We start from the raw sequence: 20,592 nt of genomic DNA, 5'->3' as shown, positions 1-20,592 counted from the left end.
TAAAATTCGCCCCTTTGCGTGTGCCCCAAATTGCGACGAGAAGTTGTCTTAAAATCGACGCGAACCTGTCAGCGGAGTATTTAGGAAAAAAAGGTGATAATCGGTCTTGGCAAACGAAACGTTACTGAGCGGGATCGGGCCTGTCGCGCATCTCTTACCAAAATTTCGGGAAAAAAATGACAAACAAGTTCGACAATGTTGGTTTTTTCGAAACAAGCGAAAAGCCAAAAATAATTTTGAAGATCTTTTCGCATCGTGAAGCGTTTCCGTCGAACGTGCAACTTCTTTTTTTTTTCTTTTTTTTTTTTAACTCAATTTCGGGAATATCAATGAGTCAATGTCGCCGACTTCAAATCCTCCCTCATTACGAAAAACCCTCATTTATTATTAAGATCAAAAACTGGGCAAATTCTAATCTCGTTCTTCTGCTAATCCTGTCATATTCCCCAAACATTTGCGGCCCGTAAGGGCGCATCAGCTTTAGGCTTGTTTCCGCGATTTTTCTTGTTAATCGACCAGGTTAGCTGGGATTAGATGAAAACAGCCAGATTAGGATGATCGAAAGCCTTCGGCATTAGCCTAATTCCCGTCTCCGAATCACGTTGGAGGAAAAACCCGACTCGGAAGCGTTTTGTTTTAATTAACGGCGGCGACATGACACTCGTTCAAATGACAACAGCTCGAATTACCGCCCCCTCTTGTAGATGCGCCTCTGTCCGATTGTCACCCTTAACTTTCTCGGTGGAGGTAATTACCCTCTCACCAAAAAAAAAATGTGTTTAATCAAATTTCAGCACACCCTGCGCTTTTCCTCAGTTCGAGATTTAAGGACGAAATTTTAATAACGTCATCATTTAAGGGCCATTTCGGGTCCGCAATAAATTTTTTGTGGGAGTAAACGTCCCTCATTGAAAAATAAAGGCTAATTTCGACTTTTTCCGCAGTTAACATAAATTTGACTGCCCCCGATACAGCGTCGTACGTGATCCTATCGAGGGAGACGTCACGGTCGAGTCAAGGAAATGAAACATGATTTAGACGTTGGGATTGAGGGCAGGTATTGTTCCCGAGGGACTTATCCAGCCCGATATAATGGGAATATCGGCTTGCACGTTCGCCACGAACTTTATATGATGCTGTGTGGCTTTAACACCTCTTCCACAAAGGAATTAACAAACTTTAATTGATTTTGTTGGCTGTGTAGTTTGAGCCGGGTCAAGTCGGAGCCGGCGATCGGCTCGGGGTACTCCGGGAGGGCGAAAAGTTGCCTTTTACGTTGCTTGCGGAACGATTTCGAAAATGTGGTGGTGCGGGGAGACGACTCGACTTGTCTGCCCGTCTCGGAAAATGTCTCGTTAGTCTCTGGCTCGTGTTCCGGACGATTACGTTCTTGCCGAGGTCCCCGCGGCTGAGCCCCAGGAACGGACACCCTGTGCACGCGTCCGAAGGGCGCAAATTTTGCCAAAAACCACGCGATAAGTGCTTGTCCCTACATTGGCATATTTCGGGCAGATCGCACTCGGCATTTTCCATGAGTTCTCCCTCAAAAAAAAAAAAAAAAAAAAAAAAAAAAGAAGCGCGAATGCATCCGGAATTGAAACAAAGCTCCGTCTTCTAATGTTTAGCAGTCGCATTCGAAATGAACTGTTTTAGATTTTACATTTGCGACAAATTACTAAAACTGAACTCTTTTTCCATTTTAGTCAAGGAAATGCTGAAAAATAAACCTTTAAATAAGAATTTCTTTGCCAGAGGCGTTATACAGGTTGTCCGCAAATTGGAGCGCAGTTTTGAAGATACCGTTTGACCGTTAGTTAATCGCTATAATTTTCAGCATGATCAAGAGCGGGAATTTTGTAATTATATTAAGTTAATGAATAAAACCGTGAAAACTAACGAGCCGGGTGCGTGCCGCTAACATGAGACCGTAATAGATTGAGTTGTAGCCCTGTGTGTTCGACTAGTCGATAGAGCACGAAAAGTGTTATAATAAGCGCGTCGTAATATTTACGGTTCTTTGAAAGGACAGGGTCGTCGGTATTTGCTCCAACGGTAAGACTGGACCGTGGAGCGTCCAGTCAAGCTCCAAATCGCGCACGTTCGTCCCGATTTATTGCGGCCACGGAGATTCCCCCGGTTCAGTTTCAGCAGCGCACACCCAGTATAACCGAAACGCACTTGATACGTCAGTAGCGTCCCAGTAGAACTTCTGACACGGCCGTGACGTACCTGGCCCGTTCTGGCGCGTTTCGTACGGTTTCGAGCGTTCTTCTCATTGAACGTGATCCACAAAGGGCGACTCTAACGAGACGAATTCGCCGATTAACTAAATTCCGAAACAGCAAGTTGTAGGAGTTTTAATTCTATTTTAAAAATTAATTCATCCCTCTGATAAATAAACAAACTGATAAGTAGAAAACAAACAACAACAGGACGACTAATTGGTCACGATGCTCTCGCGAAACTCAACAATAAATTCAGAGAAAACGTTTGCCTCCGGCATTGTTTTAGTGCCGATAATTGGCTGCTTAACGAGCGATTGGTTCGCTTAATTATTCAGCGGTCTAATGAAGCAGGAAAAGAGACACTTTATTAACAATGGCGGGGGTGGCGAAACGTTAAACTGCTGTTTTCGCCCTCGCCCCAACGGGAATAATAATGACGAGAAAAATACTGCAGGAGGATCGATCGGATAATAGTGAAATATACAATTTTTAGAGAAACAATGCAATGCCCCACTAATTTGAAACCCGAAACACCCCTCATACCGAATTTCGCAACATTCGAAAATACCAAATCCCCCTTTTTGTTCCTCGCTTGAAATTAAACCCTGATGGAAGCACTGTATCGATAACAGAACAGAAAATGAACCTCATTTGTATCCAATCCGGCAAACATCATTATTGAGCGATTTGCGCAATAATAATTTTCGAGGTCCAAAAAAAAACTCTGGCCTCAGGGGGTAAACACACGTGTATTTACATTGTAGCCTTAATCCAGACGCGGGTTTAGTGTCTGTACAACATAAAGTGGGACGTAAAGCGTCTTTGATGGCCACCGGAAAGAAGGGCCCCAGGCAAATAAGGGCATCAGCGCATTTATAAGCCCGATACCGGGGGCTTTTCTCAAATAGGCAAACATTGCGCTGCATTATTAAAGAGAGATATTAAGTGGCGAATAAATATTCTTAAGTGGATATAAAAATGGTAATGCAAGAGGTAATCTCTTCGCGTCAGCTTTATATGCAATGGAGTCTATGAATATTATGGGGAGCATGCATTTTATACGGAGCATTCAGCGAGACTTACTTGATCCGCCAAGCCCGGAGTGGCAATGGCAATAATTAAATATCACTTATTTAAACGCGTAAAGAGCCCGAATCGAAAATTCGGAAAAAATGTCATTATTTCCCGATCCTCGACATAATGGCGAAGGAGACCATAACCCAAAATAATTGCTTGGGATTTCTTCAGATCTAGCTAATTTCACCAGTTTGGGATCAATTCAAGCTGAGCTCAGTACTAATTAGACTTACTAAATTAATTACCTTGCAATAGCGTGCCCTGAATTCCTCGAGATCAAACCGTCTCCAAATGCCCCACGTGTAATAATTCCCTCAATCAGGTACGAGATAAACATGATTTCGCCTTTCCTACCCCACAAATTCCCCCCTAATTGAATGCCACCGACTATGACATGTCGACTAACAATAAACGAGCCGCCCACACAAAGGGGGCTAACAAGGCGGTCCCGCCGCGTATACGGAACGACGATTAAAACGCAAAAGTAATTATGTTTCTGTTAACCGTGTCAACTCTAATATATATTCTCTTTGGATTTTGATTTTGCGGCTGACAAGCCATAATTACGAGCAGGTTCGGTTTCGGTGGTTTGAACCCTTCAACCGCCCCTATAAAGGACGCACAGTTTTGGGATTAAGGGCGGAGCCGCTTTGTCGTCTAGCAATAATTAACTAACGGGTTTGTTTTGAGTTTAGGCTCTCGCTTAATCTTGCCATTGAGGTGTTGTGCGTGGTAGGGGGTTGGTTTATCAGGTTTTGATTAGAAAATAGGGGAGAAACGGGGAATGGTATAATGCTGGACGGACGTACGACGAGGGCCGTCGTCCTTCCGATGGGTGACGCTCGTAATGTGCGAGCGCTTTTTCACGGTTGCTGTCGCGTCATTGCAGCAGTGTCCAAGTGTCGAATTCGAGGCCTATCGCCGCCGGACATTTAAGGCCGAATAACCGGAATTGCCCCGAACTAACCCGGAGTTGTTTGTCGCGTTTTTCATTTCATGTCCATTCTGCATAAATTTTTCTCATTTAATCGATAATAAAGTTTGCCTTTCGATCTCTTTTTCGTTCTATTTCAAACCTCTAAACGCGACTTTTTCCCGTGTGCAACCGCGGTCTTTTTGTGCCTCTCCGTTATTTTCATGATTTTTGTTTTTCTTATTTTCGGCAAGAGCAAACTATCTCCTTCCCTCCCTTGTCTCTTTTTACTCAATAATTTTACGTGTCTTGTGTGAAAAGATGAGAACCAGTATTGAACTGTACGGCCGCCAAAGTTCGATGCGAAACAATCCCCTCGGAGGATTGCGCCCCATGCACGCCATATTAAGTGCTTAAAATTCATGGTAGACCGCTGTAAAGCAAGCAATATACGTGTCGGGACAGAAGGCTCTATTTATCGCTTATAAATAAAATGTACAACAACTTAATCTAGTTTAATTGCGTTAAATTTCCAGGCGCCGGCCCGGAACTACCGGAGTAGGTATTAACGCTCCGGATAAAAGTTTTCGAGTAATTTAGAAGGATGCGCTCTTGGATTTGCATATATTACTAATTACAAGTTAAAGTTCTTCGGTTCACGCCCTCCAAGGAGTTATCGTCGTCCTCGTTAATCATGCTTTGTACACCCGAGACGCTGCTAATCTGATTACCCAACAAATAGGATTCAAAGTGGTCAATAAGTCATTAAATCGAGGCAATTAAAGTCATATTTCCGTATCAACAAGTTCGGCGTGAATTCCCCGCTCTAATTGCTCACCTCGTTAATGTCCGTAAAATAATCCGTTTTAACTCTTTCTGCACGAACTCCGCCACGTGTGCTTAATTTCGACTTTAACCCTAATTCGGCCGACATTTTTTTTAAGTCGAGTTAAAGTTAGGGCAACTTCAGACACAGCTGAATTTAAATAAAATTACCCGAATTCCCCGGCAACTCGAGCCAGTTGAGAAACTTTTTATTGACATTCCGCATTCCCTCAAACTTGGCCCTAATTGCAAGTTTTTGCTACAGTAATGCAATTAATTAAAGAAACGCATGGTAGTTTATTCCTGGGAGATTTATTGATGCCTTTTTACGAAGAGGAACGGGGGCAAGATCCTGCAAGTATAGTGCGTCCCAGATCGGAAGTCGTTCGGACGTCAGGCCGCGTCCGAAGGTAACTTCACAAAGGCGGCAGTACCGCGGCCGGACAGTTGTCGTTTCCCTTCGTTCGGCTCGTGCAGTTTAGAAGGTCCCGACACAGAGCAACCGATCTTGGACGCACTGTATGAGACGCGTTCAACGGGGCCGCCGCCGCAGGCCACTCTGTACATTATAAGCTCGTGTTTTTGTCACAAAGACAGCGTCGGAAAACAAACATTTGTACGAAAACTTTATTAACAATTCCCTTTGGGAGGCTTCCATTTACAAAAGGCGAAAAGTCGGGAAAGCGGCGGGAAAGAGGCGTTTTGTGTCATGTTGTTTCGCTTAAAAGTCGATGGCTGAGTCGTAATTTGGCAAAACAACTGAGGCAGGAGTCGTGCGATGAGGCACTGAGGATGTGTCCTGATTATCATGTCAGAGGAAAGATGTAGGGGCTCGATCGTTTCATATTTGGAGAGGGTAGTCGCTCGACGTGCTGAATTTATTCGCCGCCAAACTGATTTCGGACGGGAATTTTCCAACAAAATTTATTTATTTATCCGAAGTTATACGGTGAATTTTGGCAATTTTCCTGGGGAACCCGACGTCTGGCGCGGAGCGAATTCGCTGGGGCAATTGCCCTGAATAAACCCGCGGGTACTCGCACTTGCAATCTGGTTCAATTCATGGCGCATAAACCTGCGTGCTTATATGATAATTTGCAGAGAAAACAACTCGAGTAAGCCAGTCAGGCAAGAGATAAAGCAAACCAACCAAATAACCGGAAACAAAACCCTTTACCGACTGGAATCTCGCTCCATTTCGGGGTAGTTAAAATTCAGCGTACTCTCCAGTAAACCGGGCGATATACGTGTCGAGACAGAGGGCTCTATTTATTGCATATAAAATAAAACCGCCGCCCTCTGGAACAAAATAAACTTTACCAGTTAATTGATCCAGCCACCAAAATAAATTTTTCCAAAAGATTACTTCATGTGTATGTGTGATCCATTAAATTTTTTTCGACGATACAGGAACTGAAGCGATTGCATCGTTAGGGTGTCCATTAGCCATGTTTGCTCTTTTTCGAAAACCTCCCTTTCCGGCAAAACACCCTATTTACCGTTACAAATGATATGAAATAAAACGGAGGCCAGGAAAGCTTTTCAAAAAGTGCCGTAAGCTCCTCAAGTGCTCTTATATAAGCTCCGCTTTTTGTGCCATGAAGAATAAAGGGATTACACAATGGGGGATTTCGCCGCGGCCAAGGATAGTGGCCGTGTACAAGAACTGCAGACAAAAACCCTTGTGTATATTCGGATAAATAATAATTAATGAGCTTTCGGGCACAAAGACGATTCGCGCACTATTAAAGGAAATTGCACTCCTCCGAAATAATCAACTTTCCTCCCGTGGAATTGGAAAATAATCGGGGCCCCCGAAGTACTTCCCGGTGGAGTGTCACTCGGGGCTCGCATTTCAGCCACTTCGAGACGGCATTTCTTTTCTATTCCTCTCCGAATAATACAATCGAGCCCACTTAGATTTCAATAGGGACACGTCGAAAAGAAAGCTTTAAGTTAATTCTTCCTCGAAAGCTAAACATTTGCCCCGGAATTCTATTATTCGCCCGCCGAACCCGGAGAGCAGGGACTACATTAATGGCCTCCTAAGTGTCGGCATTAATCCGCATTATTTTAATACGAATTAAATTTAAATCTCGTCCCGGATTTATCCCGACGTAATGTGTAACGTTTACGTGCAGTGGGGACGGGCGTTTGTCCGTGCGGACGCCGTGGAACTCGACCACTGGGAGAGTGAACTATAAAAAATAAAATAAATAAAAACCAGTTAAATCGTCATTGAACGGGCGATTTCTTCAATCGGCTGATATTGCCTCTCAGAGGGACAAAGTCCGACTGTATAAACATTAGCTGACGCATTGTTCGATGACGTCACTTAGGAGCGCACTTACGCTGCCAGAGAGTTTTGGGGGCTACGTACAGGCTGTTTCTGAATATATGGTAAAAAATTGAGCGGATGAATCCTGGGCCAAATTTAAGACGAAACGTTCACATAAAGACGTACCCACAAATTCTTTGGCTTCGATCTACAGGGTGTTTAAAAAAAACCGCTTTTTTAAAATTACTTCTTTATTTTTTATTGAAGCTTGCTGACAATTTGTACGTGTCCACCGCCGAGTGTTTCCTGCAAACGGAAATTTTCGGACTTTGATTTCGTATACTGAGTGACGCGTATTGACCTCTCGTTCATCGCATTTTTTTCTCGTGACATTTTGGATTTTTTACAGAAACTTCTGAAATCCGCATTGAGTTTCCTCGCTTTTCAGTCCGTCGCGAAATTCCGCTCCAAATCGACGGTTTAGGTAATATCCGCGATAATAGTCGGGGGTTTTCACGTCGATCAATTTAAATAATAAAGTAACGCTCAGTGACGGTCGCCATGATTTCTAGCTGCATTTGTTTGCTGTCGGGTTTGACAACTATCGACCGTTAGTTGCCTGAACCTGTCAAGGGAAAAAATGATTTTTTGGCAGTGTTTGTGAAAACGCGAAAGCGTTTTCTAACACCCTGTGGGTCGAGGCGAAAGCATTTTTGAATATGTCTTCGTATCGACTGTTCGTCTTAAACTTGGCTTAGGATTCGCCCGTTCAATTTTCTGCCATCCCTTCAAAAACACCCTGTATACGGGTTCGATGTAACGTCGTTATTATTAAGAGATAAAGTATACATTACATCACGCCCCCGGGATGGGCAGAGCAACGGAATAGATAACAGATAAAAACTAATTTTGCTTCAACTCCCCGCGGATCGAAGAAAGCAACACGTTAACAAATGGTACGTTTTTCGGCCTTGGCCGCGCTTGAAGAATTCCGTGTCATCCTCCACTCGGAAATATTTACTTTTTTCCTTTATCACCAGATATCGAGTTACGTCTTTCTCGCCCAGAGACACACCAACCAGCATTCGCGGGCAGCGTAACAACTATGAATGAAAATTGACGAACCGATGCAAACGATCAAAATCGATTGACTTTTATGTTATTTATAAACAATAAAAAAATAAAAAAAATCTCTGCAGATTCCTCAAATCGTTACGTTATGCTAAAGAGATCAGCTATTCGAGTGCACTTGAATTTCTCGATTTTAAGCGATCTCCCAAAAGCTTTGCAGCTGAAAACCCCACCCTTGCTCGTACTTTAATGGGTGTAGAAACTAATTAGGCCTGAATCGTCAGGCGGCGGGGCTCTGATGGCCTATGCAACAATAACATTTCTCCAAAACAAACAACGTTAAAGCCACGTAAATACGGGGGCAAACAAGCGGAGGCGCCTGAATCGGAACGACAAAAACCATTTCAGGTGCCATTACGAACGACCGCAAGGGGAACAGACAATCGAATTTATTAACGCGTTCGGCATTAGCTGAATCGTTTAGTATACAGGGGGTCGGTCTATTTAGACTGAAAAACCCTCGCATAGGACGGGAAAGGTAAGGGAATTAGAAGAGGCCTAAATGGGTTTGCGAGCCTTAAGTGGTCAACGATTAGATTGATATCTAAATTGCTAAGTAGGCTTTTACAGGGCCTACGGCACTGTTTTTGCTTCCGGCCGGAATTAGCTGTATTGCACGCGAACTTTTTCGTGTTGGCAATTAAATAATTCGCAGTTCCGAAGGAAACCGGAAGAAATGGCGAAATCCTCCTTGCTGACAATATGGCGAAGGAATCGCATACTTTTTTTTCTTGACAACGCTGGCGAAGTATATTATTCCTACCTCTTTTGTCACTCGCAATCGGGTTTCGTCTGTAAATTCAAACGCGTTAAAAATTGTACTTGCGTGACAGTGCATCGTCGACGACAATTTCTGATATTTACGTCTAATCATAGTGGTTAAAACTCGTTCGTTTTTTTTTTGTCAGATTCCATATTTGCGTATGTAGGTATTATTTGCCTATAAGAAACCTCTACGAAAAGCACTCCTAAATCCGCAAGAGTCGGAGCTATTTCAAGTCCAAAGTTGGGAGTAATATCGAACCACTCAAACGAGCTAATCGTTCCTGGAAAGTTTGGCATTTATTCGCCGTACGAAGCCAAAAAGAGATTTCTTTTATGAAGCGATTCCCGTCGAAAGAGTAAAGAGGCTAGTGGGATTCGGAGGCTCTCCAGGGACCCCGCCGGGGCCGACCTCTCTAATAGAAATGCTTTAGTTTGGAGATCGCGTGTAACGGTGCACATTTCGGTTAATTGCCCGGCTTAGATTTGCGCTATTTGGCTTTCAAAAGGCGACTTTCAATAGCACGTTCTTTTCGATGGAGTGTTTAATGAGGATCATGCCCATTGGCACCGTCAAAGGAGAAAAAATACTTCAATTTCGAAACTAAAGAGTTAGTTCAGGTGATATCGAACGCAATTACGCACGCAGCTAATTCGTATAAACGTAAAAAAATATGATAAAAAAAAATCTGCCAGTACGCCATAAAGAACTTTTACAATACGAGAAAATGACAAAACCATAAATGTTCCTATCAAAAAAGCCTTTTCTGTTTCATCCCAGTCCACATCATTCAATCGGCCAATTAAAGTCCTGAAACTGCCTGTTTACTTTACTCTTTGATATGAAAATGTAGCTTTAATTGCACCTAGTCTGCAATACTTCTCGATGAAGATAATGAACCGTTTGCCGGCCTTTAATTGCCGGCTTAAATAGGAACGTGTTTCGGTCAGACTGAATAAATCGAACCTTTGTAGAGTTAACGCTTGACTAAACGAGTGTGAGCTACATTCAAATAAAAAAAAAAATAGAGCAAAAATTCTGGTCAACGTGGTGACTGCCACGTAGGATTGACCAATGAGCCGAGTCGCAGTATTTTTTCTGAGGAATTTTTTGAATCATAGAAAATTTGTAGGCTCTGATCAGAACTGTTTGAGAGTTCTGTAATTTTTTTTTCATTTTCAGCGTTCTTTTCTCAGGATTTTCTAAGAATTTCTAAAGCTTCCTTTAGGGTGTGCATCGATTGGCAGGGCTTCGTGCTTTCAGAGAATATTTTGCTTAGTAAAATTTATGCAAATCCGAGTCGAAGAATTTTTCCACTGAGATTTGTAGGTCCTCCTAAGAGATTTTCGAGCTCCTCGAAAGTTTTCTTTTAATTTTCATCTTCCTAAAGAGCCTTTTTCGTTTCGCGAGGTTACCTGATTCGGTTTCAGTTAGATCCAAAAGTAAAAGACCCCAAAAGCGAAGTTCTGGCCAAAGTGGCGAAGGCGCCTACGTGATTCGAAGCAGAGATGTCACGATAAGCATGGGTGTTTTATGCAAAGTACGTCTGGGCGTGCTTTTAGAGTACTCGCGGGCAGGCATTGAGGGGCTCAGTTCAAAATTTCGGATCCCGAACGCAGTAAATTGATTTTTGTTTTGCATCCAAGATTCGCGCTTGAAGTGCCCACGCGACGCTCGACGTCAGGCCCAAGTGACTTTGGAAAAAGGTGAAGTCGCATAATCTGAAAGCGTAACTATCTCTTTTCCTTCCAGGTTTCACAGCGGTCCTTCGAAACTGAGCGACGCCCTGCGAAGGAGTATGGCCAAAGACCCCATATCACCAATTCTCTGGGACCCCCATTTGGTAGCTTTGGACCGAAGAGTGGAAATTATACTCAAAGGAATTAGGGACTGTTTGCAGAAAGGCGAGGACCCCTTGGATGACAGTAGCAACAAGATTGAAGACAGTATTTAACAGAGGTTGTAAAGCAATGAAAAATAGTGATTTAGTTACTATGGAAACTAAAGGAGAAATAACGCGTAAAATCCAGATAAGATATTTGCTCAATATGGGGTAGTTACCAGTGTTACCACTTATTGTTTAGTAGTCTTGGGAAGCCGTTTTCATTGCATTAGATTACTTCAAATGATAAATTGTTGAATGCTGAAGATTTCCTTTTGCGATCATTTACGTACAGGGTGGCTCGCGTAAGCTAAGCGTAACTTTTCGAATATTTTAACCAAGATATGATGATTGAGGGTAATTTGTATTTCGAAAGTTCAGTTGTCCCGATGTACCTTTGAGAGAACACCCCGTATGTAACATTTAGTATCAAATACTAGCTAGTCATGTCAAGGCCTTATGTGAAGCTTATTTATTTTTAAGATATTTGTACAATAAATGTTCTGGGTGCGCGAGCAACCAAATTTTAACCAAACCAAACCCGTAAGAAAGGTGCTTCCCCTAAGTTTCGTTACACCCGGCTAATTATTGTGATCTAGATTAGGCACCTATGACGTATACCAAAAAGATATACAAACAGATATAGATTTATCGATTACCTACATCTATTTTAAGTTATTTTACGTATTTGTTGAATCTCTTATAAATACTTTTATCGTTACGAATAATGTCTATATTGTTTGCGATTAATGTTATTCCTTAAAAGCGAGTTGTGGGTTAGCTTTAAATAGGTCTACGTTCGGTATTTTTTATGAAACAAGATAACTATCTGATGATAAAAGGTACACCCTGCTGTATGAGCATGCGATTACATCAACACCCAATAACCCAGACTAACTAATGATATTTTCCATCAGTGAATATTATAGTTTAACGGTGAAAAAGTAATAAAGAAAGTTTCAATTCATCCAATAAGAACAACCGTTAATGGGGCTAAAATTTCTGGTTTAAGACCTCTCGAAAACGGGGATAAAGAAGTCAGGTTTTCTACCCTGAGTAATAGCCAAAATATAGGTTTAAGTACCACTTATTTTTTATTACGATTTAGGGCGAAACTTGCCGATGCTCCAAGAACTAAATTATTGATATTCAGCTAAGTTCCATGGGGACGCCAAGTTTCTGTTTAGTCGAAAGCGGAGGCTCGCCATTACTCCATTGGCAAACTACAGGGCTCCCCGCGGTAGACTGTGCACGTTAGAAGTTAAACGCGAACTCTCCAATCAAAGCGAAAGAAAAAAAAATCCTCCGTTGAACCAATCTATGGCCGATTCTGTGGGATTCATCGTCGATTTAGATGGCTATTTCATTCTCGACGATCACGTCTCCTGAACGGCCCCCATCAGCTCCGCGGCAATTCTGAGTTCGAGGTTCGAAATTCTGCGTCATCCGGCGAGGCTGCACCTCAAGAACCAAGCCGATACCGACCCGCGTTCATCTGAACTTCGTGCCTCGAAATTTAGCCAAAGGTTCGACGTGTAAAGTTCGCACAAGTGCTCGACAAACACTCGGTATATCAGTTCAATAAGAAATTTTTTATTTTTATTCGAAACGCTTTATCTGAATTTTAAAGTGCGTGGCCTAGCACGGGCGACCCTGTACTTCCCCGCGCACTCGACCGCAGTTCAATAATTTGGCCCTTATGGCGTCTCATTAAACTAGGTGAGGATCGACTTGGAACCTACCGAGTTTTACTGCGTTATTGTTTCTAACTGTACATGATTTTGTAAATATTTTGAAAGACGAAAGCGATGCACAACAATGTAACATAAATATAATGTAAATATAAATGGAAGTAATAGATGGGTTTATGACGTTGAGACGGTGAGTTTCATAGCTTATTGTTTTTATACGTGTAAGTAATATTCAATATGTAACTCGGTTTTAAGGCCAAGTTGACTGTTGCAATGTGATTTATCAGTAAAGTAATACACGATATTACTCTCGAGTGTTCGCCGTGTTTTATTTATGTATCCTGTGTTCTGTCATGAAAGATTCCCTCGGAATTAAATAAATTTGGGAACTTTCCGAAGATGTCACCCAGCAGAACACACGTTATGGGCTTAATTCGATCAAGCTGAGCGTGCCAATGTTTGCGTTCCCCCTTTACGTGCCTCAAACGAGCCCCCAATTCGATTTGCCACCGACCTTTAACCTGTTTATAGGCATTGTAAACAATCCTATTTTCTGCGTATTTTCTCTCCAAATAACGACACAAAAAACGTAATCCTTTGTCAATATTGACTCGCATCGGAAGGATGTCATAGAGTTCGCAATTAGCCAGTACAATGCACTGAAGCTGGATCCACTTCCGGGGTTGAAACGTCGTAAGCCAAACAAGGCTCTTCGGGAGTTGGAGGGCCCTCCAACTCTAAACTATCGAATAATAGATTTGCGCCCTTGCGCATTTTAATGCGCTTAGTAAGTTTACTTGGAGGAGTTGTTAACCGGGGTTTACACGGCTTTCGACAATTTAAATGCGAAAATCACAAAAAAAGAATGTAAATTGGGTTCTTGCCGCCCATTTAACGACTAATTTTGACGAAAAGAGGTTCCTATTCTTGGTTAAAAAAAAAAAAAAAAATCAATTTTCACTCGCGTAAGTGGGTCTCACTCGCCATCCTTGAAGGTGGCGTAACACGAGTGACCCAAAAAATATCTCAAAACCTCCATACTCGGTCCCGACTGAAAAAAATCCGGAGTTTTTCTATATTATTGTTTTTCGCTCTAATCGAGCGATAAGGACTCCGCATTGGGCCGTATAGAAAGCATGGGTCGCGATTCGAGAGATTCCCTCTTTGAGGCGTTTAATGCTCATCTCATAAACCAAGAGAGGTGATTATAACAACTGGGCTCGAGCAGCTTGCCCCGATGGATTTCATGTCCTTTCCAAGGCAGTTTGGCGGACACCTTTCAAATCGGGCCAACGAAAGGTGTCTCCTCGTGACAATTCGCGGGGAAATATCGAATATTTTAAAAACTGAGACCCCCACATCTTTTGTCCGCATCCAATACGTGGAATTTCGGTCTATACGTTACACCTGCTCATCACATCCAACTTTCTTATGCCACTCAGTCGAATTTCTTCGGGCTTATCAACAGACACCCCGAATCCTCTCCCTTCAACAAAAACAACAAGTTGTTATGCGGCCCTAAGAAGCAACTGCCGAAGTTCCTTAAACGGGGTGCTAACTTTGCAATAAGCAGTGGCGGTTACCGGGGGCGGCAAGCTAAATTGCCACCGTAATTTATGTTATTAAGAGGCAAAACGGTCCAGAATCTGGTTTTGGGCGAGATAAAGAAGTTTAATGCTGCTGGGGCCACGGGTCAGCGTGAATAACGCCGGATATATAGAGAGAGGAAGCGGACGAAAAAACGGCCTCCGAGGGGATAAATTGTTTTACTAATGTCACTGCTAAGGGTTAAGGCATTAGTCACTTCGCAGAGACGTGGTGGATGTGAGATTGGCCCTTTGGCTGCGATAAGGCGTGTTTGCCCCAAGTCTCGATCGGCTAAAAACTATGGCGTTCGCACAAAAATGGAAATAACAACAACAAAAAGATTTTTTTCCTAAGCGTAATGATTCAATATTTTATCTATCCGAGCATGGTTAATTTCAATGATGTGTTTTATCTTATCCGGTTTCATTATTGGTAAACAGGCAGCTCTCAGTTCTGTGGAATATTTATTCACTTCAGTGGAGAGCTCAAAGATGATTTTTTTTCAAGTGTGCCAATGGCTCGTTTAGCGTAAGTAGAATAATTTCACATTTAGAGATATTGAGTGAAATATCAAAAGATATTGTTGAGAAAATATCACAATCTGAAAGATTTCTTGATGTCTCGGCGAATGCGCCCCGCTTAATTCCCATTTTAAAGGATCAAAATGGACATTATCGTCGTTTTCCTTTAGTAATTTGATTCGTAACTACGAAAAATTACCTCTTAGTGGTTTATCCAATTAAAATTAATTTTAATTTCTTTTAGGATGTAGAACTCTGAAACGGGCGCAAATAGATGTAGAAAATAATATGCCGCAGTTAGTATTAGATTGCCCTATTTAGAAAATTTGGCCGTTAAGGGCATGGAAACGCCCTTCTTATTACGGTTCGTAAAAATAGAAAACAACGCATTAACTCGTAAAAATTTGAGCTTGCAGGTTTCTTGACCCCCACGGCGAGTGCGGCGTTAGTTCGGGTTAGTTCAGGTTATTCATTTTATGGGCCGAAATAAACATTTCCCCTCTTTCAATTTACGAGATTCGCCAATTCCCTTTGCCAAACTTTTAGCATCGTATTCAATTCATGAATGCACTTTCGCCAAATTTACCCCATTCATTTTTGATTGAAGGCAAATCGGCACACTCTAAAATCAAACTATAGGCGACCCTAAAATAAAGGGAGAAAAATACACGAATGCTGAACCCTAAGGCGGCAAATGTGCAGCGTATCAACGCTTTATTTAGATGGAGATGGAATCGCATCCTCCAAAATCAGATGACTTTAAATTGACGAATACGAAAAGAGAACAATAAAAGAAAAGACTTGACGCATATAAGATGGGGGCAATTTTCGTACAAGCCCCGAGAGGATGGCCGTCATTTCGTCCCTTATTCTTTTCGGGTTTGGGTGTCGGCCCTTTTAAAAGACGGTTTTGTCGTTAGGGGCAATGGACTTTCACGTCGAAAGCATAAGTTCGCGTTTGAAAGAGGGTTTGGGTTTAGTTATAGAAGTTTGTGTGGAAAAATCAATCCGGGAGTTAGGTTCTCTAATAACTCTCTACAATGATCACGACTCTAGGGACACGTCAGTAAACACTTTTGACACAAATCAAAGTTTACCTTTGCCTCGTCACTATTATCTTATCATAAAAATTGGATAGAATATATAAGACAAAATGCTACTTCTAATGCTATTAGTCGATAGAGTGACTTTGAATAAGGTACTGCAGTCCAGTTCAGTAGTGCGAGAGTGGTAATTATAGTGAAAGCAATTATTATATACCCAATCTTGCACATCGGCTTAGATCGGTATACTCTTTAGGGAGCTTAAGTCCAATAACTAACAACTTTCCCTGCTTAAAGTTGCGCCCGCAGCACTGGTCTAGGTCAGTTTAAAGGAACAGTTGTAATCGATGAGTAAATAAGTGCGCCCAACAGTGGCCCCTTGGGGGGATAATAGAGCGTTTTCAAACGCAATTTCGTTATCAAGTTCGAACCGATTAGCCGGTGTACAATACACAGAGAAAAATCAGCTTGTTAATGTCCGTAACGATCTAACTGTTGCTTTAAAGAAGTCGAAGATGCGAAACCTCTACCTAGACCGCAATCTAAAGGCAAACTTATCAAAAACGAAATTAACGAGTTACAGAATGCCTGATAAATTAATTTCACTCTTTATCCTATTATTCAGTCCGTTGCACTTTTACATCAAAGAAAAACTTTAATAACTCTTTGGACTTACCTTGCAGTGGTCGCACTGTGTGGCGAATATGCGATGAAGGCGACAAAAAGCGGTTTGAACCTGGAAAGAAATCGTTGTTAATGCATTTAGGAGGTGCAAATCAAAAATATAATATATAGGTATCCGATCCTCCGCCAAGAATTTGGGGTCGATCCGGCTCTGTTCAGGAGAACAACTCAGTTTCGTTTACTTTACGAAAAAAAAACATTTTGGGACATTTTAGGCTGTTTTACGCGGAAAATTGAGCATTTTTTAATTACTTCATTCGCGACTCTAGAGGTAAGTGGGCCGCAGTGACGCAGGACGAATTCGGGTTGATCTTGGGTCACGGGACCCGGAAACGGGGCGGGCCGCCCCTGCCTCAGTACGTAGGACATCACTGACGGACCTCAAAGTTCCGGATTAAATTTTTCTGTTAATGTTTTTTGCACGTCCGTTTCTTTGGCGGTTCTTACAGGGTCGCACTAGGCGAGCCCCGAGCACACTCCCCCTACTTTTTCAGCAATCAAGGTATACGTACAGATTTAAACACCGACACGAAGTGCTGACCCACTGCTTTATCTGGTGCATTGTTCGCCGTCTTATCATAACAACTAATAAATGAAAATACTAATAAGTGTGTGTGCTTTAATTATTGAGCCGGCAGAATTAATTTATAAGATCCTTGAAACGTCGCTATTAATGGGCAAAATCTCTTTGTTGGTCTGGGTCTGAAATTTCTTCGCCAATTGACTCGGTTTCGACGGCGGGCAAAGCTCTCCGAAGTAGTTTGACCAATAGTTCAAGAATTAACGTAAACGTAGTCATACTGTGTCACTGGCATTTCCTGCATATCGCATCCAATAAATATGGACGAAATTGTGTGTTTTAGAGTGATGCCGGTGGAGAGTCGGTAAGTGCAAGGAAGTCAGTGTTGTTTGCCCTAAACAAGTGCGGAAAGTCATACATACTTTACCGCACACTCACCGCAGTTGGAACTGAGTGCGGCAGCAGTCCGTTTACTCAGCAAGCAAAATAAGCCGAGGTTCGGTGAAAAGCCGCAAACGGAGGGTCAAAGCGTCATTTTGTGCGAATTTTTGGAAAATAAAAAAAATTTAACGCCCCAAATTTCAAAATTCGATGCAGGTGTCTACAACGATGCCTGTCGGGCTTTTGACGTTTGTTTGTTTTGCCTCGTCGCTATGGTTACCGGTACGCCAGAAATGGGAAATAAACTATGTGTTTATGAGTAACATAATGCACCTGTAAAATTTACATACAATGATAAGTAAACCGCAGCTCTTTATCGTCAGAATAACATTCTAAATAAGTTCAGTTAAATAATAACGATAACTTTCCGCGGTTTGAGGGAATCCACAGATAATGGTACGTCTTATTTCCATATATCACTTACGTAAACCTTACGGCCAAACCTCATGTATTTAAGTGTGCTGAAGTGCAAGCAGGTGGGAAGAAACTCGTACAGCGATTATTAATTGTAAATTGCACTCTCCTGCCGCAACATTGTCGCTTAACTTCATCATATCTGATCGCCATCGAATCCAACCTTCCTCAAGTCTTTTCCGATCAAGCAAGGTTAATTTGGTGAATTAATTATAAATAGTGCGTGTAAGACCCTGATGTTCGTGTCCCCGAGGAACCTAATTGCCCAATTTCACGCACCTTTCTTGGTTTTAGACCATAATCTCATAACAGTCGTTCGCAGCGCTTCCCTATAGGAAACTATGCAACGAGAATTAGTGATAGTCGTCCTCTTGGGGGTACTACTTGCTGCTCGTTTCCTTGAAGTATCTACACTCCCGCTTTATGAAGCACCTGAAGAGGACGAAACCATCGATTCCTGTCCTAGTCCTGTGTACTGCAAGGGAGAACTCCTGGATGTAGTACAAAGAGCTATGATTTTCAACGATTCCAAGACTTTCGTGGACATGAGCCAAGTGAACCCCGTCAACGTTACTTTGGACAATTTCTGGCAAGTTGTTTATACAAGTTCAAAATTCAAATCGACGAAGGATGTTTCTTACAGGCAAATGATGAACGCCACCAATGGAAAACCGACCAAGGCTGACGTGGAGAACTTCGTCAAAAGCAACTTTATAAGAGAAAACGAAACAATAAGTTGGACTCCTACCGATTTCAACCCCTCCCCAGCGATCCTTGAACAAATCAGCGACGAAAAAGTGCGAGAGTTCGCCAAAAATCTCATTGGAATCTGGCCCTCTTTGGGGCGCAAAATCAGCCACAATGTGTATGAAAATCCCGAGCAACATTCCATATTGGAAGTGCCTAATGGGTTCATAGTACCCGGTGGCCGATTCAAGTAAGTCGCAATCGTTGCCATAAAAACAAAATCTGACCGCAACTAGAAGAGGTCATGCATAGGACTCATTAGGAAATGCTATTTTGAGTGGCATGTGCGATATCACTAAGCATTTCCTAACGTCTTGCATAAATGAGTGGCTGCACATGATCGATCTTTTTTACTCTAATTTTCGAACACTCTGTGCAGGGAAGTCTACTATTGGGACTCCTACTGGATAATGAAGGGCCTTCTCCTCAGCGAAATGTATGACACGGTCCGTGGTATGTTGGAAAACATCTGTCACCTCATTAAGGAGATTGGTTTCATGCCCAATGGCTCCAGAAAATACTACCTCAACCGATCTCACCCCCCCGTTTTAACTTTCATGATTCAGGAGTATTTGAAGTACACCCAAGACACCGAGTGGTTAAAGAACAACATTCAGTGCGTTGAAATTGAGCTCAATTTCTGGTTAAAAAACCGGACTAAACTTGTAGAGAAAAATGGAGTGATCCATGAATTAGCTCACTATGAGCCTTTCAGTAATACCCCTCGACCAGAATCTTACAGCAAGGATTTGGAGACTTGCAATATTTACAATGAAACTGCCAAGGTAAGTATTCAAAACGTTGTAAAAAAATTAGTGATAAAGACATTTGTAGAAAACTTGTTATAAAGCCTTGAAAGGTGCTGCTGAAAGCGGATGGGATTTCTCTAGCAGATGGTTCTTTGATAACAGCGGTGGTACTGAGACGAATGTCACTCACACACTCACTCAGCGAGTTGTCCCAGTGGATCTTAATGCAATTTTATGCAAAGCTTTCAGTGGTGTTGCAGAATTTTATCACATTTTTAATGATTCGGATAGAAGAGATATGTGGCAAGAGAAGGCAGACGCTTGGAATAAATCCATTGAAATGGTAGTGTAACGTATAATCCAACACAAATTCAATTTTTAAACGAATATTTTTAAGGTATTTTATGACGACAATGAAGGAATATGGCTCGATTACGACATAGTTCTGCAACGAAACCGCAATAATTTTTACCCCAGCAATTTCGCTCCTTTATGGGCTAAAACCTACGATTTAAACAAGAAGGATTATTACGGCAAACGCGCAACTGAGTATCTCCTAAATAATGGAATAGACATGTATCGTGGAGGTATTCCCACCTCTCTGGATCAAAGTGGGGAGCAGTGGGACTTCAGGAACGCCTGGCCCCCATTGCAAGAGTTCGTGGTGTTGGGATTGCTACAAACTGGGAACGTTGATGCTATAGATATGGGCAAAACATTCGGACATAAGTATGATGAAGCAGAATACCCGATAGTTTGAAAATAGATTTTTTTTTCCAGTTGGGTAGCAGCGAATATGATTGGGTACAATGAAAATAAGATTATGTTTGAAAAGTACGACGCTTTGGATCCTGGAAAGTTTGGAGGTGGGGGTGAATACGAAGTACAACCGGGTTTTGGATGGACCAATGGGGTTGCTCTGACTTTTATAGATTTATTCTACACTAATAAATAATTTATTACTACAAAAAGCATTTAAATAAAACTCATCAAATTTCATTTTACGCAATTATTTCTATTGACTACAATGTCGACATATATGTTATCCAGTTCACCCTTTGACAGCACTACTGGCGCCACCTCGTCTCATACTTTACAATT

At 42.0% G+C, this 20,592-nt stretch overlaps 2 protein-coding genes across 6 annotated transcripts in view; both read left to right on the top strand.

The window, feature by feature from the left end:
- LOC136340196 (extracellular serine/threonine protein CG31145) overlaps positions 1 to 13,102 on the top strand; it is a 53,064-nt gene extending 39,962 nt beyond the window's left edge. Inside the window, exon 9 of the mRNA XM_066284048.1 lies at positions 10,965 to 13,102. Within this exon, the coding sequence (XP_066140145.1) occupies positions 10,965 to 11,166 (202 nt within the window). The 3' untranslated portion in view covers positions 11,167 to 13,102. The remainder of the gene's footprint in view (positions 1 to 10,964) is intronic.
- Positions 13,103 to 14,816: 1,714 nt separating this feature from the next.
- On the top strand, positions 14,817 to 20,490 carry LOC136340197 (trehalase-like). Of its 5 annotated transcripts, none has more exons than XM_066284053.1 (7): positions 14,817 to 14,900; positions 18,290 to 18,584; positions 18,639 to 18,932; positions 19,122 to 19,527; positions 19,577 to 19,834; positions 19,889 to 20,220; positions 20,272 to 20,490. In XM_066284053.1, the coding sequence occupies exons 2-7, from the start codon at positions 18,337 to 18,339 to the stop codon at positions 20,444 to 20,446; spliced, it is 1,713 nt and encodes a 570-aa protein (XP_066140150.1). In that variant the 5' UTR covers positions 14,817 to 14,900; positions 18,290 to 18,336; the 3' UTR covers positions 20,447 to 20,490. The 5 variants fall into 5 exon arrangements, with proteins under 5 accessions (XP_066140150.1, XP_066140149.1, XP_066140147.1 ...); XM_066284052.1 differs by lacking the exon at positions 14,817 to 14,900 and adding an exon at positions 16,008 to 16,091; XM_066284050.1 differs by lacking the exon at positions 14,817 to 14,900 and adding an exon at positions 16,060 to 16,256.
- Positions 20,491 to 20,592: the final 102 nt, after the last annotated feature.

This window comes from Euwallacea fornicatus, chromosome 7 (genome assembly GCF_040115645.1).
Source record: "Euwallacea fornicatus isolate EFF26 chromosome 7, ASM4011564v1, whole genome shotgun sequence".
Classification (NCBI taxonomy): domain Eukaryota; kingdom Metazoa; phylum Arthropoda; class Insecta; order Coleoptera; family Curculionidae; genus Euwallacea; species Euwallacea fornicatus.
The sequence above is the reverse complement of the archived record's forward strand: the minus strand, read 5'-3'. Positions and strand labels throughout refer to the sequence as shown.

What these genes read in the sequence shown, in the direction of transcription:
- LOC136340197 (XM_066284053.1), top strand. Translation starts at nt 18,337, where the DNA reads ATGCAACGAGAATTAGTGATAGTCGTCCTCTTGGGGGTACTACTTGCT. An exon ending in GTACCCGGTGGCCGATTCAA is followed by an intron (nt 18,933 to 19,121) that starts GTAAGTCGCAAT and finishes CACTCTGTGCAG; the next exon opens with GGAAGTCTACTATTGGGACT. An exon ending in TTTACAATGAAACTGCCAAG is followed by an intron (nt 19,528 to 19,576) that starts GTAAGTATTCAA and finishes AGACATTTGTAG; the next exon opens with AAAACTTGTTATAAAGCCTT.